Below are 26,093 nucleotides of genomic sequence, written 5' to 3' on the forward strand. Positions count from 1 at the left end.
TTTATAAAAAAAAAATGGAATACCATGTATGTAACCCCCTGACAAAATCCCCTTCTTGTTTTTATGTTGTATTGTTATGTTCTGTCAAACGTTAAATAAAGTTATTAAAAAATAAAAATAAAAAAATAAAACGATTCTTGCATCTGCATTATAGAATAAACAAGTCAATTAATTTAAAGAAAAATATTATTATTATTATTATCAGTAGTAGTAGTAGTATTTTTATTATTATCTTGTATTTCGAGAATAAATAAAGAATCAATAAAGGAATATTCTATTCTATTCTATTCTAAAGTCGGAAATGAACCGTGTCACGTGGTTGAAATTGTTTACCACGTGCTCTGCGTGTCACCTCTTAAACAGACGCAGCCTGGTTTCTTAGACTCTGTTGTTGTTGTTGTTGCTAACGTTGTTATTTATAGGACCTGAGCTCTCGCTGCGGTGCCTCATATTCCCCAGTCGGCTCTGCTGACTCTTTAGACCACTATTTAGACCACACATAACTCTGGCAGACAGTTAATCACACACAGCAACACTGTTTGTGTTTCCTCCAGCACAGCTAGCATTAGCTAGCGGTCACACAGCGGAGCTAGCAGGCTAGCCGCGGAGCAGTGATGGAGTGGCTGGGTAACGGAGCTCCAGATGAAGAGCCGAGCAGCGACCCAGCTTCAACAGCCAACGGCTTCAGCGGTGTTTATCCTCACCAGCAGGTAATTAGCTCATATGTGGGCGGAAGATGTAGCTTTACTTTACTTGGCAATGTGGAGGTGACTTAACGGCATTAAAAGCATGCTAACTAGCTAACGTTAAACCTGTTTGGGGATCAGTGAAGTGAGTTCATGCCAACTTCAATTGCATGACTGAAGCGTATATGCCTGATTTTTTCATCAGTGTAATTTATGTATCCTGTAGTCATCTTTCTATCCTTTTTGTCATTATTTCAGCGGTTAGCTAGCTAAGTTGGCCATCAGATTTGTTCAATGACTCTCATGGTGCACAACACCAATGTCCAGGCTGCATGCTACAGTCCTCAGAGTTGCTCCATCGAGCTAAATATTCACTTTAACGCGTTTGTTATAGCCTAAAGAAAAGAGATCGCTTGCTGTGTCATCCTGTCATCTGAAATCAGGCCCAGGAAGAGATCAGTGATTTGTGGGTTGGTGAGATTAGAGGCCACATCAGCTCATGAAGCAGCGGCTAACTGTCCTTTTCCCCCAGGTCCTAGATATTTACAGACACTGACAGCTGTGTCTGTTGACTAGAAAAGGCATTTGGCTGGTTTGGTATCCATATTAGGGATGCACAACATATATCTGTCTGATAAATTATCGGTTGTTAATGGGGAAAGTTTAATGTTTTTTATTAAACCGATAATGGAAATTACTGTCGATAAATAGTGATGATAAGCCAGACTGATTTCACTGACTAAACAAGGGCAGCATCTACACACGGTGGATGGCTGTGCACTTTTTAAAACAAGCGAAGTGCGTCAGGCTCTGAAGCAAATTTTACATAGTGGCCAAAAGTGTAACTACACCGTCCAGGTCTGTCACGTGATGCCCACGAGCTCAGAAATACTTTTTCTCATTGACTTACAGGGGGAAAGAGGCATCTGTAAATTAGTGCAGTTTTTGTGAGCATCATCCCCCTGCAAAATGACTCATTTGACCATATAGATTTATGTCACCAGTTCGATAACATTTGGAAAGTCTAAAAGAGCTGCAAGATTAATTTTTTAGACCACCCTTCAAGCTAGCGAAGCGCTAAACCGGAAGTCTGCTGTATAGAAGAAAGTAGAAGATAGATTTATTGGTCATTTTTTAAACCAAGTTTAAAAAACAAAATGACTTTTGTCCTTGATCCTGCTACATCTTTGGAGTCGAAGGACGAGTTGATTATAGTTAGCAGCTACTATGAAAATTCCATCCAGTTTCATTGGGCATGTTTCTGTTGGTGGCGTCATTCAATTCCTGCAGTGCATTTCTGAATTTGCATCAGAGATTTGTGTCCAAATGGCTCCCACAAGGTCAGTCCATCCAGTGCAAGATCTCGATCCAGGATGTTAGGGCTTAACCATGTCTCTGTGAAGATGTGTGCAGAGCAGTCTCTGATCTCCCATTGCTGAATGAGCCTTAATCGCATCTCATCCACTCCACTCTCCTGCGACCGGACATTAGCTAGAAAAACGCTTGGCAGAGGTACAACTCTCGGTCCATGTCGGGTCAGCCTCGCCCTGATGCCGGCTCTCCCCCCTCGCTTTTGGTTTTGTTTCACCCCTGTGGTCTGACTTGTAGCTCGGCACATGCCACCAGTGGGGATCCTCTTGTGGTCTGCTGTGTTCAGTCCAAAACCCAAACAACTTTTCCCAATTTTGATAGGTTCTTCTCTATCGTAAAACAGTCGTCCAGTTTCATGGCTGCCGTCTTCTTCTGAATCTGTTCAGATCCTCTTAATACATCCATGCTTTAAAGTTGGTTGGTCGATTTTCTTGGTTGTTGTGTTATCGTCCCTTTGCCTTAAAGGGAACGTAACAGCCACTAATAAACACAGAGAAGAAGAGAACAACAACAACAACAACAACAACTGCTGCACGCTGTCAAAAACCTGCATGGACATCTTGAAGAAGGCACAACTGTGTCGCGGGTCTGATCGTCGACCTCAGTGCAATACTGCTGAAACACCGTTAGCACGATTAGCCGCAGCAGTTCACATCCAACAGGAGCCTTAAAATGGCCCCAACAAAATCACATCAAAAAGGCTAGACTGTTTAAAGTCATTAATAATCGCTATCCGTGTGATGCTACAGTTAGCTCTCAAGTTTAAAAAAAGTGAATTTATCGGTTATTGGTCTGAGGCGCAGGCAACTATCGCTACCAGTTGAAAAAAATCCATATTGTGCAACCCTATTCCATATATAAAGTGGAAACAAGCCTTTATTTTTAGCCCTCTTGCCCCACCCTGTACCAAATACAGCGAGGGCGTGGTCATGAGCGTTCAGAAGCCAATGGCTGATGTTTGTGATTGAGAGTGAGCTGCAGATTGTAGATGTCAGCTGTCGTTCTGTGGAAGATGTATTAAGACTGTATAGAAAAGTTAGTGAAGTACTTTAGATGTGCACACTTACCTCTGTTCTGTTTGTAAAACTTAAACCAGGAATACTTTGCCCAGGGGCCACTTTTCCAAAATGACAGAAAGCTAAACTCCAGTTTATAAACAAGCATCAATAATTAATCTATAAATAATTAGCATTAATGTGTAAAGATCTTCCTCAGACACTTTTTGACCTCTACTACAAACATTTTGTCAAACACTCTAGTTGGTAAACATGAAATATTAGTTCCCTGCTTTAATTTGAACAAGTTTGTCTGCAGTAAATGTGTATGTTAACTATTTACTTAAAACCTGACAAGTCTCTTAACAAGACGATGCCAGCCTCTCATGTCCTAATCTCTTCTTCTTCTTCCAGTGTACTTTACACCAGTCACCATCATTACACCTTTGCGATTGTGCCTTGGCGTCACTGTGCCAGAGCCAGCAGCGCTGTGTGAAGGCCTCCATCGTCTCCAGCTGGAGGCTGGCTGAGGCCCAGGATCAGCTCTGTTCTCTAGGCGTCCACAGCTCCGAGTCCTTGGAGCAGGAACGTGCTCGGACACTGGCCTGCCCCACCGAACTCACGCACACCGAGGAGGAGTGGCGCCGCAAGGAGAGCATGCTGGGAGGTCAGGAACCCAGCCGCAGTCCTGTGCACGGAGCTGTCGGGAGTTGGGACGTTTTCGATAAGGTAAGCAAACATTTGTTAAAGTGAGCGATTGTGGTGCATTAAGCTGAAGTGAAAAATGAAAAGCAAACAAAATCATGGCTGGTATCTGAAACTGTCATGATTTTATTTTGATGTCTATTAACAATTTCTAATTTTTATTTGGCTGTGTGTACCTACTGTGTGATAACTATTTAAAAGTGTTATCACCAGTTAGTTAATGTCTTCTCTCTCTTCCAGAGTATTATTAATGTCCAAAGTCAGCCTGTAGAAACAGATCAGGACAAGTGCAAGACATTTCTCCAAAAATATGACCAAGAGCTCAGACATTTTGGTGAGTGAGATGACATATGACATTTTTTATATGAACTGTCTTGCCCTCAGACTAATGGTAAAAAAAGGTTTGTCTAGTATGTTTAGTTGAATTAAATGTCATTAGTTAGGTATTCAGCTGTTATTGCTGTTTGAAGATTGTTGCAGTTTTAGACCGGCTATCTTCTCCAGATTTACTGGAGGAGATATTTAGTTTTCATGTGAATGCTTGACTAATAATGACTAGGTTTTATGCAGAAATTTCATCTTTACACATTACACTGACTGTTGTAGAAGCAGACTGTCTCTCAGCAAACTCCTGACCCATGTCACTTGTGTAATAGTTTCAGCTGCTTTCTATCTGCAGCCAGCAAGACAGTTTTTTACTGCGAGTGAGTTGCGCATTTCACAGTCTGTACTTTCTTCTTTTACCATGACAACAATCTTAACTTTACAAAAACTTTAGATTCATTATACTGAATTGACTCTCAAAAAAAGCTACCATAAAAGGATAAAGTGTCCGTACTGGAGGGAAGGAAATCAGTCTAAAGAACATACAGGATGCTTTGGGAAATGATCAGTATGACAGTAAAATATAAATATTGTTTTAAAAATATGTCTGACTTCAAAACATGTTATTACAGTACACATACTAATTGCAGAACAGATGTCTCAAAGTTTTGTGAAATGTTAAACTGATTCAACCCATAAATAAACATAGAAATAAACAGCACAATACGTACCAATCAGACTGCACATTTCTTACTATATAAATATAAAGTATTTGAAATGAATGGGATTGAATTGAACCCCATATGGTCATCGTTTTATGTCTTTGGAAAACATGAATTGATGTACTTTTTATCATTTGTCAGGTATGTTGCGGAGATGGGACGACAGTCAGCGGTTTCTCGCAGAGAGGCCTCAGCTCATCTGTGAGGAAACAGCCAACTACTTAATTCTATGGTGCATGAGACTACAACAAGAAGGGGTAATGTACTAAAATTATTCCTTTTATTATCAACAATAAAACCAATCACAGGAACAAAAAAAAAGTCAACACATCAGAGTTGTCAGTGGGTGGCATAAAGCTTCGTTGTGACAAACAGCCAGTTTAGCTCCTCTCAGCTCGTCAAACTAGAAAATCAGCATCAATATGGAACCGCGTGCCTCAGCATGTGCAAACTGCAATAGAGGCAGTTTGCCTTTTTCACAACAATATATCCTGTGTGGTCAGAGACGTGCTGCAGCAGAAAAAGAACAGATGTTGCTGATAACTATAACAATGGCTTTGTTCTAATTAAGTGTCCCTGTAAGCTGTGACAATGAGGCAGCGTGCAAAATACCAGGACCATGAAAGTGAAGTTACCGTGAATACAATTGAGCTGTCATAAAATAACTCATCAGTGGTCATTTTTTTGGGGTACCTTTTGATTATTGAGATTTGTCCTCAGGTGTTTGATATGTTTAGCTGTTCCTCTTTCCCTCTGTGCCAAACTAGAGGATTAGTTTCCAAACAAAGAAATGGCCTCATCCGTTTAGTCAGTCCCATATGTGGGCTGTTACTTTCCAAAACAATTTTAAATTAATGCAGTGTCACACAGTATGAAGGTTTTGGAAGTCCAGAATTGACCACTGTGCTGTCAGTGCTAACATCTCTGTAGAAATCAGACATTTTTAGTCTGATGCCTCTAAAATTCTGCCACCCATAACACACACACACCGATGCTTCAGTGAGTTAACCCCGTAAGCACACTCTAAACAGCACTGCATAGATACTATTAGAAGTCAGTAATTACATCAGTGATTTGAAACATAACTCGGTATCCTCCTGCAGAAAGAAGCCTTGATGGAGCAGGTGGCACACCAAGCTGTAGTCATGCAGTTCATCTTGGAGATGGCCTCGAACTCTCAGCAGGATCCTCGAGGCTGCTTCAGACAGTTCTTCCAGAAAGCCAAAGTAAGACATGAGTTTGTGAATGTACTGCACCCCCCTGTGTGCCTGTCTGTGGCTGTCGTTCTGATGTATGCAGCGGGCATGTGCAAGGCTTTATGTCTGATTAATTTTCTTAAAGGGCAATTTTGGTATTTTTTCAACCTGGACACTGCTTTTCAATGTTTTTGTGTCTAAAGAATGAAGGCAAAGATTTTTGAAATTGGTCCAATGTTGAGGGAGAGCGCTGCGGCTGACAGCAGCGAAACAGGCTGCAAGGTAACGTTAATTGGCAATTAAGCACCGTCAGTTTACTTCCATTAAAACTGAGAAGCTCAGATTATTATAAGTGACTGACAACATTTTGAAAAGGATTCCTCCAGAGGTAGACCTTTTTTAAAGAGTAAGGTCTTTTTACAAGCCTGGCCTGCAGATCTGTCACACTCTTTCGCCCTTGAAAAAAATACATTTATAATTAAGGGTAAATCTTCCACCTGTGCTATGATATGGGGGCATTTAATGACATTTCTAGAAGGCTGCAGAAGTCTACTTCTCGTAATGCTTTGATGACGACATGGTTTTATTCCATTTGCTGTTTCTCTTTTTTTCTATCTTCTGGACCATCAGGTAAGCATTTCCGTTCCCTTAATATTTATTTTTGACCTTAAACTCTCGATAGGATGTCCTGTCTTAGCAGTTTTATTAAGATGATACCTTTCTATGAATGTTCTGTGTTGCACCTTACTTGTTTTCTGTTTTTGTTTTTGCTGTACTACACGCAGTATAAAAAATCTATTAAAAATACGTGTTTGAAAAAAAGATCAAGATCCTTTTTGTTTAACTAGAAAAGGTCCAAAGATCACTATTGCCAAACCCACCAGACTTCATTTAAAAAAGCAGGAATTTTATTATTGTAAAACACACTATTCAAAGTGGACAGAAGCACAATAAAACTCACAAAAGCCATCGTGGTTCATCTTTCCACTGATCCAACAATCATCAACTCTGGTTTTGTTGAAATAAACGCTTAATTCACCCAAAATATGCTGGCTCTGTACACGCAGTTTATTTTAACAGAGTCTGGTGAGTTTTGTGGATGAGATTTTAGGGCTGTTTCTAGTTTTAAAAAAAGATCTTACTCTTTAACAAAAAGGTCTGTCACTGTAGTGATCCTTTCTATAATGTTGTCAAACATTTAAAATAATAATATGAGCCTGTCAGTGGCAAAAACAACATCAATGAATGTGCAAACGTGTCCTGAGTGTTTATATTGCAGCTTGTTCTGCTGCTGCAGTGCAGTGTTTTTCCCACCAGTCACTAACAAAAAAAGGAAAATAGTTGCCAGGTTTAAAAATACCAGTTATTCCCCCTCAGAGTGATGTTTCTTAAAAGCTATATTGTGGCATGCTTTCCTAATATTGTCTTCTCGGTCACTGTGTAGGAGGGACAAGATGTCTACTTAGAAGTCTTCCATACAGAGCTCGAGGCCTTCAAACACAGAGTGAGAGAATACGCAGTCACGTCTAGAGGTGATACACACAACATCGAACAACAGGGAAGTGGCACAAACTGCAGACTTGGACCCAAAGAAGCTCTGGACTCGTTCTCTCCAGTAAGTCCTGCTCTCTTTCTCATATGCTGTTGCAGTTACAGCACTCAGCAGTAGGATGGCATCATTGAGCTGATGTGTGCTAATCATATAATCACATGGAGCTCGCAGGGGTCGTCTCTTGTTGGATGCTGGATATTAAAGTGTAAGCTCTCAAGTTCTATTTATGTCATTGTCACAAAATATGCAAATAACATGAAACGTGGAGTCAAACACTGTGCGAGTTAGCACCTGTAGTGGCCACAGCAGCTGCCAAAAGTTGATTTTACTTTCACAGCAGGACTTGGAGTTCATCTTGTTGCTTATGTCATTAGTGAGACCAGACCACCTTTTTGTTGTCTTAATTTGAAACTCCCAACTTCTGCCAAACAGTGATAACTTGTCATCCTCACTTTTAGTTTCATCTGACTCAGTCAAATGTGCTCGCTGATAGAGATTATATAAAATATTTAAGGTGTCAAGCATCATAAATTCCACTGCAGCGTAATCTTAAAACAGTTTTACAGCACGACAGTGGATATTGTCTCTTTTTTTCCTGTACTAAAACACCTTAAATCTCACACTTAGATTACATTCATTCATTTATTCTATTTATGTAAAACTTTGGAAAACATGTTGAGCTCTCATTTTCAGTGGTGTGCGGTTACATACAATAAATGCTTAGATAAAAATAAGCTTAAATAAGCGTATGTTTCTAGCGACTGCTTCATTTATTTATTTCATAGCTAAATAAATTATTTTACTTCTCAGTACATATGCAATAGATCATATCCTCGCCTGGTGAGGAATCTGGGATGCAGATTCTCAGCTGAGGGAATATGAAGCAATTACAATAGTGCTTACTGTATGTGTCAAGTTTCAGGTTGATGTTTTTGCCATGGCAACCTACAGTCTATCAGCGATGCCGAAAATCGAGGCAAAAATATTGTTTTGTTTGATTTACAAGGTTGTTCTTGCTTTTACTGAATGTGGTTGTTCCCTGGCAGTTTGCCCACGCTGGCTCTAAGCCTTTTACAAAACCACAGATGGCATACATTAATAGTGCAGTACATTATTAATAAGGATGATGTTTAATTGCATGTGAAATGCTGTGTAATTCCTTTAAACCACCATAACATTACCCCTGTGGTTTATGTTTTTGTGCTCATCGTGATTTGCTAACGTTTGTTTTACATTGCTGGTATATATATCACAAATGCTGCAACACTGATTAAAAAATTGATTGATATTTATTATATATAATCAGTCAATCAGCACTTTGATTTCACTTTGATCTGCCCCAAAAGTGATTTCTACCTCTCCCTTATTATGGGACGGTGTCATTACACGTAAATGCAGCTCTAGAATAAAATAATTAAATCTGCTGCAACATGTTTAAAAAATGTGCAGCTGTCACATTAGGAATAAACACTACTAAAGTAAATATATCAACCTGTGAATGTACGCAATTTTCTGCCAGCATTCTTCTGTCACTTTAATTGAAGCCATAGTGTAGCTTTTTACTTTCATCGTTTATTTTAGATCATTAGAAGATGACATGCTGAAGGTGATATTGGACACATTTTATGGGAACGTGTGCAGAGCCTGAAGAAGAGAGCCTGGCTTCACAGAGAAAGTTTATAACCACTTTTGTGGTACCTGTTACCTCTGACTGGAGTCTTAGGGTTAGTAGAGCGGGCAAAGGAAAACTGGCTCTATTGAAGTTGCTTTGTGGAGCTACATGTGACAGATGTGTCACAGTGTGAGCAAATGCTCACTCCCCTGACTTCTGAGTTGTCTTTAACATCAAGAGATCATGAAGAACATTTCATGAACGAGACCCAGTGTGTTTAGGAAGCTGGTTAATTGTGGTTCAGGGGATTGATGCCAATCAAGTGCCTCTGATGCATTTGCAAGGGATTCTGCAATATCTAGTGTGAGTTTTTCATGTTTTTGTTGGAATATTTATCAAAGTTTTCCAAAAAACAAGCCAAAGTGTTAACATTGTGCTGCAGTTCAGAGAATAAACTAGGGGTCGACCGATATTGGTTTTTCAGGACCAATACCAATTATTAGTCTTTAATGAGACTGGTAACCCATATTTGGAACCGATATGCATTTATGATAAAAATGAAAATCTTTCTGTCAATATTAAGAATTTTGAATATCATAAACTCCTACACAAAACTTTGTTTAAATGCCTTAAACAAAATTTTAATCAAAACTGAAACATTCAATGTTCCCAGCAACTATATTTTTTATAAATTAAAAATTTAAATAAAAATGAATGAATAAGAGTAGCTCCCTGAGGTTTTTCAAAGTAAAAGTTCCGCTCATGCTGACACTTTCTTTGCACTTTTTAATTAATTTGATCTGCAATCATTAAAATAAAATGCCAATAAAAAGAATTGCCAAAATGCTGAATATCAGCCCCAATTACTGGCCAGGCCAATTATCCGTCACTCCCTAGAATAAACCAGCTCAAATAACTATTGACTCATTATTGTACAATTGATCTGTTAAGATCACGAGCATGTGAGTCAACCATATACCAGTGTGGTGCTAATTATCTTAGACACAGAATTCAAAAAGGAAATAGGATTTTTTTATTTCACTATTAGGTTAAGTATTGAGTGAAAGTTGCCAAATAGCATATTCCACAGGATCCCTACTAAACTTTGTAGTTTGCAAGCCTTTTGTAGGCGAGAGGGAAAGAGGCCTCCTCCCCCTCGCTGGCCTCACAGCTTGACTTGCTGCCAAACGTCTGACAGAAAAGAGCAACATCCTCCTCTTCGTCCACAGAGGAAAGATGGCCACACAGGAATGCGAACAAGCGTGTTGAAACTGGAGCTCGGCTCTCCTGGTCCTGGTTTTGGATTTGAGCTGTTTTCTCCTCGCAGCATCTCTTTTCGCCTCAGTTTGAACTCAGTCAGTCTCTGAGGAGCGATTGGAGGAGAATATGTACATGAGAAGCTCGTCTTTATAAAGGAGAGCCCACATTTTTCCTTGCATGGCAAAATCTCTGCAGAATTCACTATCAAATTTCTAGTTTCATCTCAGATTAGTGCATGTTAAAGAGGCAAAGTGCAGTTACATAACCATTATAATCCACTAACAAGTCAACAGTAGGTTAATCCCCCAGAGTCTCTCTCCAGCGTCATTTAAACCTTTTAGATTTTGATTTGTGCACGACAATCCTCACCTGTGAGTGGTTTATGATTGTCACTGGACCCTCGTGTCTTCCTCTCCCTCCACTAGGTGGCAGAGTATCCTACGAAGCGTTGTTTAGAGACTGGACTGTGGACAAGCTCAGGGAGGTGGACAAAGGACGACGCAACAGAAACGGACGATATACGCATGATGGAGACCTCCTAGGGATTGTAGGATCGGCCCCTGCTTTTCCTCCATCTTCATCGCCTCCCCATTTAGGAGCAACCTAAGTCCTCTTAACACAGCAGGCCTGGCTGAAACACACCAGTGCAGAGCAGGAATAAAAGCAGACGTGACCAGTCTTTTGCGCTACAAGAAATAATGTTTTCCTGATGACAAACAGTTCTCAGCTTTGATTTTATGCTGCTGTGGAGTTGGTTCCTGCAGTGCCGGCTAAATGCAAGTGTTGTGCCATAACGCTGGTTTTACAGATAGAGTTCTTATATCCGTCAAGCTGGTTTCCTTTTAACTTCTCTTGGAAAAGAGAAACAACCATACAAGGAAGCAAAACAAACTGACAAATTGAAAATCCAGACAACACAAAGAATACTAAAACCAATCGTCTTTGGGCAGAAATGTACCAAATCCAGTGCCTGATGTAGGACTCAGGTCAGTGGACATCTGAGGAGTTTTGTTGTAGCTGCTTGACATGAATTATGAAAGCATGACTGACAGGTCAGTGGCTTTGTGTCATATGTGGTGTAAGTTTTGGGTAATGGTGAACATTTCATAGAAATGACCAGTGAGACTAGATGGTCTGTTATACTGTGTTGGACATTCGTTAAGGCAAAGTGTCTTAAGCTTTTAAAGCTACCTGACATGTGCCAGAGTACAGTAGCCACTGAAACAGTGGTTGTGCAGCCGGTGTGATATGTTGAATAATTTCATTCATGAGGAAAAAATGTGCATAGGATGCAGTTTAAGAGAAGGTGACGCTTTTGTGTTATTTCTGGAAGGAAGAGAGATCTCAGACATGTTATTCACAGTCAGTTGTCACACCTTTTTAGATTTGGTTGAGACATACATGGTCTCACATCGTTTATCTTTTTTCCTTTGGTTACTGAAAGTGTAGCTCTGTGCAAATAAAAAAAAAAGCAGTTTGTGTTTAATTGCATAATGTCTGAATCTGTGATGAATACAGGATACAAGTTGTGTGGTTGGCGATTTCTGTTTTTTTGTTTTAAGTGATTAAAGGGAACCACAATATGGAATTGCAAACAACCCACAGGTCTCTCATTACAAGGAGAGAATAAATAATGCAGTGTGTGTGTGTGTGTGTGTGTGTGTGCGCGCGCGCGCGCGCTTCTAGCACAAATATTTTTACTTCTAATGGCTTTTGTCATACGTTATTGTGTCTAGAAAGGCCATTAAGAGTGGCTTCTTTTGTTTCTGGAAGTTTAAGGAGTTCTGAAGTTACTAAAATATTATTGGTAATTTTTTAACTATGACAGCAGGTTTACAGACACATGAAGGTCAGAGCATGTTATTGTTTTAGTAGTGGGACAGCACAATTTCTAAGGGCCTTTATGTGACATTCAGAGCATATCTGCAATTCAGAGCCTGAGCCAGGATTTTCTGTGCATGGCTCTCAACACTGAGACGGCTTACAGTGCTAACAGTGCTTACAGTGCTAACAGTGCTTACAGTGCTAACAGTGCTTACAGTGCTAACGGTGCGATTAGTGCAGCAACAGTAGGGCTGGATATTGTCAAAAAAGTTACTATACCAGTACCCTTAAAAGTGATACCGATGTCAGTAGAGCACTTGTTTTGATACCTTGTTCTGATTCCTTTCATACAAAGTGTTGCTTAGCAAAGATGGGAATTACAATCAAAGCACATTTTTTAACCCTTTGAAACCTGGGCAAATTGGCTTTTTTTTTTTTTTTTTTAAAAAAAATGGGAAGAAGGTAAGGAGCAACAAAAGAAGAAATGAGCCAGAAGTTCGCAGCAAATCTGTGAAAAGTACAAAAACCATTATCTGAAAAATTTCTTAAAAAAAGCAAAGGAAAAAAAGGAGAAAGTAAAACAAAAAAAGAAAATACAAAGTGAGAAATTACCTGGAATAATTCTGTAAAATAATTATGAATATAGTTCACTTTACAATTTTCTTTTCTGCATCTATCTTATTTACTATTCTGGTAATATTATCTTCTTTGGTGTTCATGGCCAAAATGTGTAGCCACACCGAGCTAGTGAAAGGGACTGGGCATGTAATTGGGACTGGGCTTTTATTTGAAGTATTACGGTAGTCATTTTTCTCTAGAATCTGGATTTTAAAAAAAGGATCAAATGCAGGTATTTGCTAATTTGAGATGTTTGGTTTGTACTTGGTACTGGGTTAATTCAGTTGATATTTTAACACTATCGAGTACCAATACCCAGCCCTAACTACCACTGCAGAGCTCACGGTTTTAACCTGGGGCAGACTGGAGGGTGGGCATTATGCTTCTGTGATAGTGATTTTGATCACTGTGGGTTGAGCAGTCATCATCATTAGCAGTAACTGGCACATGAGCGCAGTGCGGATTGGTGGGGATTGGATAGCCAGTGGGATATACACACACAAAAACTCACATGCACATGCAGCCAGACTGAGAAGCTCAGATTACAACACACACACAGGGAGCTTCGATCTCTGCTCAGGTCGCCATTACTGCCCTACACTTTTACAAAGGAAACAGTTGTTTGCTGCTATATAAATGCTCTGAATATCATATACAGCACCTTTCAGGTTTTCTAAAAATAAAGTATTCCTGGTGTTGTCTGGAGAGGCTTAAAGGAACCATTAAAATGCATAGTAATGAGACTACCTCCTTTACATCTGCTATCAACATGCAGATTTCATCCGTCTGTGCAGAGAAACATGAATCCAACCAATATACACAATGCATTGCATCGTGGAAAATCAGTTGAATTTCCAGTCCAAATACAAAACCAGTAGATGATTAATTGTTTGCTCATATAATGCCCTGCTCTGTGACAGAAATGATTCAGCATTTCAGAGCAATCGTTAGTTGCTTATTTATTTAAGCAGCTTAACATAAGACTGGTAATGAGCTAAAGACAATAGTGCATGCTTCAGAGCATGTGAGACGATGTAACATCTCAGCATTTATCACATGATTACCTTTAGAGGAGCAGTCGGCCTAGTTTTGAGAGGATATGACAAATAACCTGGGTGTAAATGTGAATTATCTTTATCCAGGTGTTATCTGGAGGCAAGAGGCGCAGTAATGTAAGGTGTAAAGAGGGCACAACATTTGTCAGTTTAGTTGGTTGTTATTTATCACCTGAATTGCACTCCTCCTCCTCCTATGACTTTATTTTTCCAGGCATTCACATAATCAAGGCCTAAATTTTAACTGACACACAGGTGATGGATCTGAGAAGTTTTTTTCTGCTTGGGCTTTGTGTATTTATTTATTTCTGGTCCAGTTCAGAAAACTAGCTTATATTGTCTTTACCAGCTTGCCATCTGTACCCAGTCCCTAAAACAGAATGAAAACCACCAGCTTCCTCATACAAGTGCTCTGTGCGGACTGAAGTCAGAGGTTAAAGTTCATGATGCTGGGCTCTACACCTGAGAGAGGGAGCTCTGGTCTGGAGGGGCGGGAAAAAAAGGGCTGAACTCTCCACAAAGAGACTTTTGCTGTTAGTCTGTATGCAGAAAGGAACCCTGCATCTGAATGTGTCCTGCACTTTATCTTTCTCCGAGAGGCTGAGGTGGATTGTTTAAAGCACTTGACTTTATTATTCTTCATCATGCCGTATTTTTGTTTTGTTTTTTCCACTGTTTTTTTTGTGTTCCCAGCCATCCAGAATCAGAAACTCTGTCTTTATTTTACAGGCAGGCTTTAGATGAGCTTGTGTTTTTTGAGTTGTGACATTTTTGCTTTGTATTCTGTTATTTGCTGACTTTTTTTTAATGTGTTCAAGGCAGCTTTTGCCACATTTGTCAGGCTTCCAGTTAACTGCCCCCCTCGACAATAATCTCCTTTATTTAACAAACAGCCAAAATCAGTGTGAAAATCTGCTCAGCAACACAATCAGTGAGATTTTTATCACAGACTGGAATTTAAGATACCACATGATGCATTAAAGTACAATACACGTGTTTATGACTTCAAGCTGCTGTGTGATGCATTGTTGGTTCTGCAGTGCTGGTTTGCTTAAAGTGCACGTACAAGAAGTATCTTAAAAACATGAACAGAGGTGTTTTAAGCAGTGAAGCTAAAAGGATGTGCTGTAGTATTCTTAAAGGGATAGTTTGGATTTTTGAAAAGGCATTATATGAAATACTTAACCTCTCGTCAGAGTAAAACATTCAGTAGCTGTTACAGGCCTCCATTTTGAAGAAGCAGGCAGGATCTCCAACACAGAAGCTAAGCAATGTACTGCTGCTGACAGCAAACGACAAACAGATTTTAGACACCAAAAAAAGGTCTGCCTTCAAAATCAGTATCAGTTTAAGTGTATGCAATATTTTGAGTGTTTCCATCACTTTACCTTGCTATCATACAGCAGTTTCTGACAGGGAATTGAAGTCATGGTATTGGTCTCTTTAAAGTCAGACTCCATTGAGATAAATAGTAATTTCAGCAGGTCTTTTGCTGCCTCAGTTGGTTAGTTTATGTTATCGGCTGTATCACAAAAAACCCAACAAAATTCTTATCATGATAGAAAAAATGCCTAAAATATAACTTGCACCATTAAAAAAATAAATAAATAATCTACTGTGAAATTGGGCATTTCAGACTGCAACAATCATAAAGGCAGCCCCCCAAATCCAGAAGGGGCTGAACGGAGGCAGCGGTGGATCAACAGTGTCTGTGTTCAGCGAGCTTAAATTACTGTTTTTCTGATGGTGACCTCATCATAACAGGCTGTTTGACTGTAAGGTAAAGTGATGAAAATACTCTTCATATAGGCACACTTTTTTGATATATAATTTATATATTTTTTAGGTGGCTAAAATATGTTTTATAGCTGACCCCACTGGTCACATGCTGACGGACATCTGCTGTATGCAAGATCCAAACTATCCCTTTAAATGCATTTCTTTTTTTCTTTTTTTTTCATCCACCGTAACTGCTATTCAAAACATATGGCTTAAGCTGTGTACTAAACCTGTGGCCAGCCCGGGGTGTCTGAACTTCTAAATTATCTAAAGGTTAACACAAAATGTGTGGTCTGCTAAGTCGCGACTCAGTCGCTAAGCAAGAGCTTTAGCAAAATGATATATTTCTCATTTGCAGTAAACTAGTTAAAGATTTGGCTTCTCTTATAGCTGAGAAACTGAAAAATATAAATCAAGTGCTAAATGTTTGTGTCATGTTATCAGCTGGTACCAATGTTTGTTAAAAGTCTGATATATTCATAAAAAGTCTGTTGAAAAATGTTTGGAAACAAAAGAGTCCAGAGTTATGCTAGAAAAAAGTGAGCAGACAGACCTCTGTAACCAGCTCTGCATTATATTATCTAATTAAGTTGCATTGTGGGTAATGTAGGCACAAGGAGGAAATATGTGTGGAATTTAAAAAAAGGACAATTTCTCTGTTTAACTGTCTGTTTTAGAAGCAGGAGTCAAATTCAGTCAAATTAAAACTATCCAACCATCCAACTATTATTCTGGTGTACAATAACATACTACAGACAGCAACTAGTATCAGAAGTTTATTGTGATTTAAAATAAATACTCATGACACAGTTGTAAGTTGTCTATGAAGAGCAGATATGCTTTTTTTCAAGTTTTTAAGAAACACACAGTACAATTCAGGAAACATTCACTCCATAAATCTACAGTACATTTGCAAGGCAAGTTACCATCTCCGAGGCTTTTTAAACACGGTGAAACATTAAGACTTAAGTGCAAAAACAACTGCTGATCAACCTTTAATGCAATGATGTCTTCTGACAAGATGATAGCCCTGTTCAGACTGTGCTTTAAATGTTCTAAGTTAAAACATTTAGAAATTAAGTGTTCAGTTGTCAAGTGGCATTAAATGGCAAAAGTCATTATACAAAATGGAACGCCTTCTTAATGGAAACATTGTGGTATATTTCAAAGAATATTAAGACCTAAGGTGTTTAAGAGAAGCTGTTACAACATGATGGTTTAATTAAAAAATAATAATAAAATACTCATTATAGTAAGTGTGGTTTATACATTATTCAATCAGTGGTCTATGTTTATAAAACGTGTTTTAAAACTACATTCACTGAGCTACCTGTTTTCAAAAAGCAGCAAAAGGCACCTGAGTGCAAAATGAGTTTACAGTTATTTGAAGAATGTGGCACAATTCCCTTTTATTATTACCTAATGTATAAAAACAGGGAGGTCATGAGTCCTTAAACTTTCTTAAAATGCCTTAAATACACATTTAAGGCTGTATAAAGTTTTAAATGGTCTTCATTTTAAGACCAATTAATTTGGATATGGAGATAGTCACCATGAGAACATCTGCTGTTGCCATGGAAGGGGGTGCAACGCATATTAACATGAGGGGAGCGCTATTCAACTGGGGAACAAACTTCAACACATCACCTGCAAGTGTGCAACGTCCCTATTTTTGCTGCATTTAGATTGTATCATTAAAGGCCTCATTTACACTCCCTTTATGTACTAAAATAGATCTGTCTATTTCAATCATTGGTACTGTCCTCATATTTCCATGAGTCCTTTATGATGGCAGTTACAGCCAGTAGATGGCACTACAGGGAGCAGTCAAAACTTGCACACAACAACAAACAAGACAGTGATGGAGGTCATAAAAATGCATCTTTTAACGGAGGCAGCATTGTGTCCGTTAAGCCGTTAAATGCACTATAACTTGTGGACAGAGAATTCTTTTATCGATTTGTTACATTACGCAATTTTTAAATGTCTTTGTCATCTCCCACAGTCATGTCTCGCTTGAAGTACCCCACGTTTTGCAGTCGTACTGCTCAGTTTCACATCTGTAAGCTTTAAAAAAATGTGCACAAATACGGATGAAATGCAGAGCACAGACAGAAGACTCCATCTGTCTTGTATCTCACTTTGAGCATAAATGAGCTTTACTAACCTTTGCTCTGGTGGAAATTTTCCATTATATTTTATATTTATTTGTATTAAAATTATTTTAATTTTAACTTTATTATACCTGTAGAAACAGTCCCAATAAGGCAGTTATGTGCACCTTCTTTATGCTGGGTCAAAAAGCCCATGCAATATTGCTTTCAAATAATTTTTAACAAAGAGAATCAGAAAGTCTCTTTTTTTATCACAAAATATCCTGTTGTGTGGATCTATTCTTTTCAGTGTGGCTGCCACTGACGAAAGAGTCATGATTACAATAAGAATATTTAAAAATATCTCCACTCTTTAGCTGCTTGCTTTCACCAGAAAAGACTTGCCATGATAACTATTTCTTTGTATTGCACCATTTCTTGTGAATGTAACCTGGATATTCTGCTGTTAAAGACCCGGATATTTGATTCAGTGGCGTCTCTTGGCTTTATGAAGGCACATTATTAAATAAAAATACAATCTGTGGAAATTCTAACGATTAAGGATTAAGAATTTGCCAAACTAAACTCAGAGACATGGTGGAAACAGTGCAACAGTGGAGTTTTCCCAACAGTGTCTGCAGTCTATCTCTTCCTGACTTAAACTGTGTGAGCAACCTCCTCACAACACACACACAGATGGCTCTCCTCGTTTCACAGAAAGCGGCACCTGATTGGACGACGCACACAGAGTTTTTTTCTGCCAGTAAACTTTAACCCTTCTTGTGCCTTTCTGCTATGGCTTTCTATGCAACTTTCTGTTGGACTGAGGGGAGTTTCTTGTGGAGGAAAGCCTCAACGTGCGGCCAGATCTTGTTTGTTTCTGTCCCAGAGAAGATCTCTAGCACACCTTTACTCCTGGACGAGAGAAGAAACACAGATTAAAAAAAAAATTCATTCACAATCTGCACTGCCATTTCAATATTATACAGCAATTAGAAAAATACGTGCATCATTAGTTGCTGAAGTAGCAATAGACATTTTTTTTTAGTTAAACTCAGCATTATGAAGGAAATATTGATCATGGGTCAACTGATATTGGTTTTTCAGGGCCGATACCTCCACAGATTATTAGTAGTTAATGAGACCGATAACCGATATGTGGAACCGATATGCATTTACAATAAAAAATGAAAATCTTTCTGCCAATATTTAGAATTTGGAATATAACTCCAAAACAAAACTTTGTTAAAATGCCTTTGGCAAGTGTTCAAACAAAACTGAAACTTTCAACATAATATACAGCAAGTTCCCTGCAACGTTTTTTTTTATAAAGTCAAGTGAAAATTTAAATGAAAAAATTAATAAATAAAAACAGCTCCCTGAAGTTTTACAAAGTAGAAGTTCCTCCCATGCTGACGCTTTCTTTGTACTTTTTAATTAATAATTTGATATCAGCGATCATTAATGGGTAATACCTTAAAATGTTGTATGAAACAAAAAACAAATGCATCAGCAATCAAAGTAGGTTTTCCATCCTTTAAAGTGAACACACTCTGTCCTCTTCTGTTCCCACTCTACTTCTCTGTGCTTCTTTCAGATGATGAGCAGCCTCATAAACATTGTTGGAACATAAGTGGGACACCAGCGAAGCACATCCCTGTGGTTTGAGGGAACAGAGTAATATGTTTTCCTGCCTAATTAGTCCAAAAATAGAAGTTATGATGCATTTACAAACTGGATCCAGAGCCAGTATTTGTGCTTTTGTTTCATATTTTTTTCCCCTGGTTTTATTCGTTCTAGTAAACCCTCAAGATTTTAACATTTTAAAAACTGTATTAACAGGTAAAATGGTGTTTGTATCTTCTGGCCTGTCCTCTTGTGGTTCTTAAGTAATGTTTCAGTCATGCAAGCTGCAAGCTGTGAGGAATGTGCGGGGAGGACTCAAGGTCAAGGTTCAGAAGCATTTGGTTGCCTTTCACCTATATTAAGGCGTTTATGTGGAGTACACTTCAGTGAGATATTATGCTGTATTGCAGTTAAACATTTGCCCATTCCTCCTCTAAGTTCTCTTTGTTGGGCAGCAAAACAGGTTAGTGTAGTACGCAAAGTCTGAAGGCACCATACAAAAGTACGTGGCATATTTTGATTTATCTGTATTACCTGTAGTACTCTAAGACGGGCTCTGTCTGGTTTTCATAGGCCTTCAGTCTCCGTGTGACCGTCTCTGGTGTGTCATCGTCCCTCTGCACCAGAGGCTCCCCTGTCACATCATCAAACCCCTGGAGAAAACACATTAAAGGGACAGTTCACCCCCAAATCAAAAATATGTGTTTTTACCTCTCACCTGTAGTGCTATTTATCAGTCTAAATTTGTTTGGTGTGAGCTGCCAAGTGTTGGAGATTTTGGCCATAGAGATGTCTGCCTTCTCTCCAATATAATGAAACTAGATGGTACTCGGCTTGTGGTGCTCAAAGCACCAAAAGATAATGATGGCAGTATAGTTTCAGGAATATGGCAGTGTCTTCAGAGAGCATGCACAGTCCCCAAAGAGCACTTGAAGGTTGCGGGGGAACAGCATGAATGTGCCGTCCCATAATCTTCATGAAATGAATGATTTGCAACGCCTGAATTCATGCATAAAACAATGCAAGTTGTAGCTAAACTCAGATCTCTGGTACAAGATGCACCTGATGAAATGATGTGTTCCCTATTAGTTTGTGGAGGTAACACTTGCTGAAAAAACTTGTAATTTAAACCCTTAATCTGATTGGATTTATTCCACTTTTTGTGTCTGTTTCCGTGACATTGTTCTCTAACAAACAGGACTGTGAAGAGTAGACCGGAGCCAGTGATAAACCATGAATGTGTTAAACCTCAAGACTGTGCAGGAAATCTGATAGCAACGTGCCACTAATCACCGCCACAGACAGAATACGTGACCACAGACACAGAAACTATGAATCATCCATCAGTCACACAGGAACAGAAACAGGCACGATTAAGCCAATCGAGGGAGATATTAGCTATTGGAAACTAGCTATTTTCTAATGAGGTTGAAAACAATATGTATCTGTAAATAAGAACTTCGTAATGTTGATAACAGATACTGTTTTCTGAATGAGAGAGCCCTGTCTGTAGTCATGGAAACAGGATATAAATATTATTCTATGTTGTCAGTTTCTGTGTTTGTAATATGTGTAAACCAGAAAGTGAAGCAGAGAGGGGGTAATAGGTGAAAGTGTGTGTATTTACAGGGACTTTCGGCGGGTTGAAGTCGATGTTGTAGACTCTGCCGCTGGGAAAGTGAGTCCAGCGAGAGGTGAGCCTCTGTTTGATGGTCTGGAAAGGAACATTGAGGTTGATGACTGTATCCACACTGTAGGCCTCATCCAAAGCTTCAGCCTGAGATACAGTACGGGGGAAGCCTTAAGTGACAGATGGACAGAGGAGAGCAAGGCGAAAAGGCACAGGGAAGAGAGACGGAAGTGATAAATAACTATTTTAGGATCTGGATTAGAGATCAAATGTACCCCTGAGAGCAGACAACCAAAAGGGCCGTTCCCGTTGAGCAGCAACATTTTCAAAATGGCTTAATTTATAAATTAAGGTCTTCTGTTTCACATAAACACAGAATAATGCAAATTAAACTTTACAATATCCTCAATGCAAATGTATCACCTTTTACAAGAAGCACAGCCATAAAATGATAGAATACTCAATTAAAATTTCTTTTATCATTTTCATCATTTACTGTGTGTCCCTGATCTAATTTTCCACCCTGTCAGAGACAATTTTGAGGGTCTGACATTATATTTATGTCAAGGTTTTCAAGACAAAATGTTGCAGCGTAACAGGAATCACCCCAAAAGATCCATATTAACTATGAATGCAACTGTGTATTTCACAGTTGTGTAATGGTATATATTACAAACAGTGGTCCTACCATCGAGCAGCCAGCTGCTCTGGTCCATCGCTCTCAGGTCGCTCAGGATGAGACGAGACATGACGTCATCGGGTACCAGCTGACCCTGATCAATGCAGGACTTCATCAGCAGACCGAGCTCTGACACAGAGAGAGAGAGATGCTGCTCATTAATTACATTTTTCCCTAAGGGCATTCTTGAATCTTGACCTTGTAAATGCTGCTTAAATCACAATACGAAAGATCAGCGATACTCGTTTGCTGAAAGCATCTGTCTGCATTAATTTTCTCCCGAAAAAATTAAGCTCATGTATCTTTGTAACCTCTTCAGCCTTTGCGGTGTTTGTAACAGTTCAGTCGTTTTAAATGCATTGAACACTGGATTGAAATGGACAGTATTATGATTTGCAGTGAGTCACAGATACTGGAGAAAAGCAGACTATTTTCATTTGACTCTGACTATCAGAGTGAAACAGACAGTATAGTGTTTTGCAACGTGTTAGGGACACTTATGGCAGAACTGTCAAGAGCTTGTCGTGTCAGTGTGTGTGTTAAGTCTTTATTTATTTTGAATTTTTTTTGTACATTACATTACGTTATGATGGAAGTGACAGTGGTTGTATTGTGGCTATGTTAAGTCTGTTTTGTAAACCCCAGGAAGAATAGCTGCAGCAACACTTAGATAATAGGAATCCTAATAAACTCAAAATTTAACACCAAAGAACGTTATTTAAGCGGACCAAAGGTTTACAAACATATATTTCATGCTAAATTACAGACAAGTGTATAAAAACATAGAGCTTATTTATATTTGATATATCAGCGCAGTTTGTTCCCAGTTTTTGCAGCGTTGGTTTAAATATCTAACAATAATCATCATGTAATCAAGCTTTGGGGGGAGTCATGAAGCATGGCGAGCAAACCGTCCAAAGAGAAGGGAAGTCATGAAGACCAGATTCAAGAATAGGAAAAGTCAGCAGCTCGGAAAGAAAAGATTCAAGAAACAAGGGAGGAAAAATACGGTAGAAAGCATGATATGTATTGTTTGGATAAAGTTCTGGCCATGGTAATTAACTGTTGCTAAGGCGGAAAGAAACATAACGAGAGAATAGAAATAGTTGTTGATGCTGTAAGAAGGTTTTTGGATATTGTGATTATTACAGGAGAGGAAGTGCAGGAGCTGTTGAGAGATTTTTGGATGCCAACCTCCATTAAGCACCAACGAAGAAGACAAAGAAGAGCAATCAAGCTGCACAAGCACACAAAGGAGAAGTTCTCCTTTTCTCCAGCAGAAATCTATTCATTTTTACCCAAACCAAGATTTCTTTTCCTAGGAATCTCCTTCTGGCTGAAATCTTTTTCAGCAAACTTCTCCCACCAGCTGTATGCACTAACATTGTTTCTGCTGTAAAGCTACTTAATGGAAATTTTGACAGGATAATCCGGGTTTAGGAGGTTATGGCACGAGAGTTCCCTTTTTTCCTGTCGCTTCCACTTTAATTGGTCGCAGTCCAGCTGAAGAAAGGAATTTCCTGTGAAGCCTCGCAGAAACCTGAATGTGCAAATATGCTGCTGTAACGTAACCCTAGAATTTTACAAGAACATTAATTATTCTGCGTGGGTGTGACAGACTGCTGGATGATTTTCTGTTTTTTTCTCAGCTTTGTTTAGCAAATGTGATGTGAAGATGGCACAGCAGCATGTTTTGGGCCTGCACAGTGAACCCAGAGCAAGGTATTTAGAAAGCAAAGGCAGTGTTGCATGGATACCAGTTTAGCAAGGCGAGTATTGGCAAAGTGACAACGAAGGAGGATTTCTGCATCTGGTAAGTGTATTATACTGTTTAAAACCTTGTAATATAGTTCATATGCAATGTTCACACCCAAACAGAAATTCCTGATGGTGAGTGCGACTTGTGTGGAGGTAAGTAAAGTAGTTTCAGGCAGTGGAAGGTCACTGGTTCAGATCCAAGGACTGTTTGGGGAAAATTCGAGCTGACAACGTCAACATGAAGAACTGCTTTGACTGCCAGCTGCTAAACAATACAGGGATTTAGTTAACCCTTTAAACTTCAGCAAAGAAGGCAATGAGCAACTTAAGAAATGGCTCAAAAATTAACAAGGTTTTATAAAGTAAATTACCTGAAAATAAAAAAGGAGAGGAAAAAAACAATGTGAAAATAACCACAAAAAAACTGCTGAAAATTAAATCAAATTTATGTCATATTTTACTTATTTCTTGCAATTTGCCAAACATATTTTTCCAAGTTGCTCATTCAAAATCACTTTTCAAAGGTTCAAATGCTTTTGAGAGACATCTGAAGGCAGCAAAAGAAAACGGACATTTATCCAGTTTCCAAAAGGTTAAAACGAAGAAAGTAAGAAAGTATAACAAGCAGTGATGAGGATAAAAGTTTAACTGTGCAGCAACAGTCATTGCAGGAGACTCCAAACCCCTGTTTAACCTCGCATTACCTCTCCAACCCAGTGCTTCCTCCTTATACAACTGTAAAAACACACCTCTTCACCTGTATTCCCTCCTATCAGGGAACAAAGGTGCAGCCTTCCTTATCTTTATGCCTCTCACCTATCTTCATCCAAGGTGATATTGAGGAGCGGTGGGCCTCCTTCCAAAGCTCAGGTAACGTGTCAAGTGTTAAAACACAAAACAGCAGCTTGTATAACCCTGTTTGACCTTGACTAAAGAGAAGACAGATTCTTTCATTCAACCTCACAGCCAGATAAGAAATCACACTGGTACAGGAGTGGCGCTTTTATCACAGCAGTCCAGAAACAAACCAGATGAGGGTATTTTCCTCACCACAGATAGACTGGAATTATAGCTATATATAATATATGTTTATTTAAAAAATATATATTTGAAAAAATGGGTCATGCAATGACAGGCAATCACGCACCACTGTCTAAATTCATCATTAGCAAATGTAATAATGAGTGAAATGAGTAAAATGAGTGTTATGCATAGGCTAAATTGAGATATTTGTGATAGCTATGCCATAAAAATGCCATACAAAGTCATATATATCAAAGGTTTTTTCTGAGATGGTTGCAGAGGTTGAAAATGTCCCCTCAATGTTAAATTATTATGGTCCTGCACTACAGAGTAATTTCCTCTAACAATCTACTTATGTTTTGAGCATAATAATGACTTATGAGGGCTGTTTTTAACAGCGCATATCATTCAGAAAACAATTAGGAGAATTTTTTTTTTTTTATTATTTGTGAACACCTACCTGAAATAATTATGTCCAAAAAACAAACAAACAAACAAACAAAACACGTTGACTTGTGTACTTTTACTTAAGATCAATCCTATCATGTCTAAGCGTATATTTGAGATAAGTCACGGCTATCTTACCGGTTTGGGCGTTGATGTTGGCTCTCAAAATGTCCCCACTAGAGATGTGTGTCAGTCCAAAACTTTTGGTAATGCGCGCAGACACTGTCCCCTTCCCCGAACCGGGAGGTCCCATAATAACAGCACGAAAGATCCTTTGAATAACCATATCTGGGCGGATATTTGTTCAGAATGATTGATTTCGGGAGCAGATCATCCGTATCCTTCCCATTAAAAGCGCTCTCTGGATGCTCAGCAGAAACTGGATCGGAGCACTTTTCTTTTCCAAGAAGTGCGCAACCAGGAGTGGGCGCGTCTTTTGCAGCCAGTCAAGACTCTGACTGGACCTTGGCTTTTATTTCCCCGCAGGATCACAAGGAAGAGGAGGAGGGAGGAGGAGGAGGAAGATGATAACTGCGGTCAGTGCAGTCAGAGGCAGCGGCGGAGAGCAGAGGAGGATCAACTCTCCCAATGACCTACTCAGAGCCAAATTGAGCTTCTTTCCTCGGCGTGTTGACAAATTTCCCAGTCCATGTCACTGTTTACGGTTTACTGGAGATGTGTTTATTGTATAACACGGTTATGTAATTGATTTACAGAGAGGAAGAGGCTTGTTGGTAAGGTTGCGGTGATTAATCCTTTTGAGCGTCGATCCTCTCAGCGGTCAGACCTGCAGATTGGCAGGCGTGCAGCAACCAATCTGCTCTCTCTGCTCAGTATAAAGGAGTTTCTAAAGGAATTAAGCGCTGTTTGCATACATTACACATCGGAGTAACACTTTCATAGTCCAGAAAACAATAACTTTTGGGCAAGATTTGATCCTCTGTGTACTTAAAGCAGCTTTCGACTTACTTGAATTTCTCCATTAAACGCCATAAGCCTGTTTTAAAGGAATATAAAGGAAATGTTCCTCACAAATGTCCGTGGTAACCCATTTGTTTACAATTTGATCATGTTTTGTGCCTTTAAGACTGAAAGATACTATCAGGCCACTCCCACAGCGTTTTAATAAACGGCGATC

At 39.1% G+C, this 26,093-nt stretch overlaps 2 protein-coding genes across 2 annotated transcripts; one reads left to right on the forward strand and one right to left on the reverse strand.

The window, feature by feature from the left end:
• Positions 1-338: 338 nt before the first annotated feature.
• On the forward strand, positions 339-16,942 carry cdc37l1 (cell division cycle 37-like 1). The gene is made up of 7 exons (XM_042509329.2): positions 339-710; positions 3,467-3,781; positions 3,998-4,091; positions 4,945-5,060; positions 5,907-6,029; positions 7,444-7,614; positions 10,849-16,942. Exons 1-7 carry the CDS (start codon positions 615-617, stop codon positions 10,963-10,965), a joined length of 1,032 nt encoding a protein of 343 aa, XP_042365263.1. The 5' UTR covers positions 339-614; the 3' UTR covers positions 10,966-16,942.
• On the reverse strand, positions 16,463-25,964 carry ak3 (adenylate kinase 3). Its single transcript, XM_042509069.2, has 5 exons — positions 25,094-25,964; positions 21,737-21,856; positions 21,046-21,218; positions 19,953-20,071; positions 16,463-18,707 (listed from the first exon to the last, which is right to left on the reverse strand). Exons 1-5 carry the CDS (start codon positions 25,239-25,241, stop codon positions 18,596-18,598), a joined length of 672 nt encoding a protein of 223 aa, XP_042365003.1. The 5' UTR covers positions 25,242-25,964; the 3' UTR covers positions 16,463-18,595.
• Between the last annotated feature and the right edge of the window lie 129 nt (positions 25,965-26,093).

This window comes from Plectropomus leopardus, chromosome 20 (genome assembly GCF_026936395.1).
Source record: "Plectropomus leopardus strain MGB_pleo_1.0 chromosome 20, ASM2693639v1, whole genome shotgun sequence".
Lineage (NCBI taxonomy): Eukaryota > Metazoa > Chordata > Actinopteri > Perciformes > Serranidae > Plectropomus > Plectropomus leopardus.

Coding starts and splice junctions, on each gene's coding strand:
- ak3 (XM_042509069.2), bottom strand. CDS start 25,241: ATGGTTATTCAAAGGATCTTTCGTGCTGTTATTATGGGACCTCCCGGT. Junction 20,072..21,045: donor TCAACCCGCCGAAAGTCCCT/GTAAATACACAC, acceptor TGTTTTCTCCAG/GGGTTTGATGATGTGACAGG. Junction 18,708..19,952: donor CCCGTCTTAGAGTACTACAG/GTAATACAGATA, acceptor TCTCTCGTCCAG/GAGTAAAGGTGTGCTAGAGA.
- cdc37l1 (XM_042509329.2), top strand. CDS start 615: ATGGAGTGGCTGGGTAACGGAGCTCCAGATGAAGAGCCGAGCAGCGAC. Junction 5,061..5,906: donor TGAGACTACAACAAGAAGGG/GTAATGTACTAA, acceptor ATCCTCCTGCAG/AAAGAAGCCTTGATGGAGCA. Junction 7,615..10,848: donor CTCTGGACTCGTTCTCTCCA/GTAAGTCCTGCT, acceptor TCCCTCCACTAG/GTGGCAGAGTATCCTACGAA.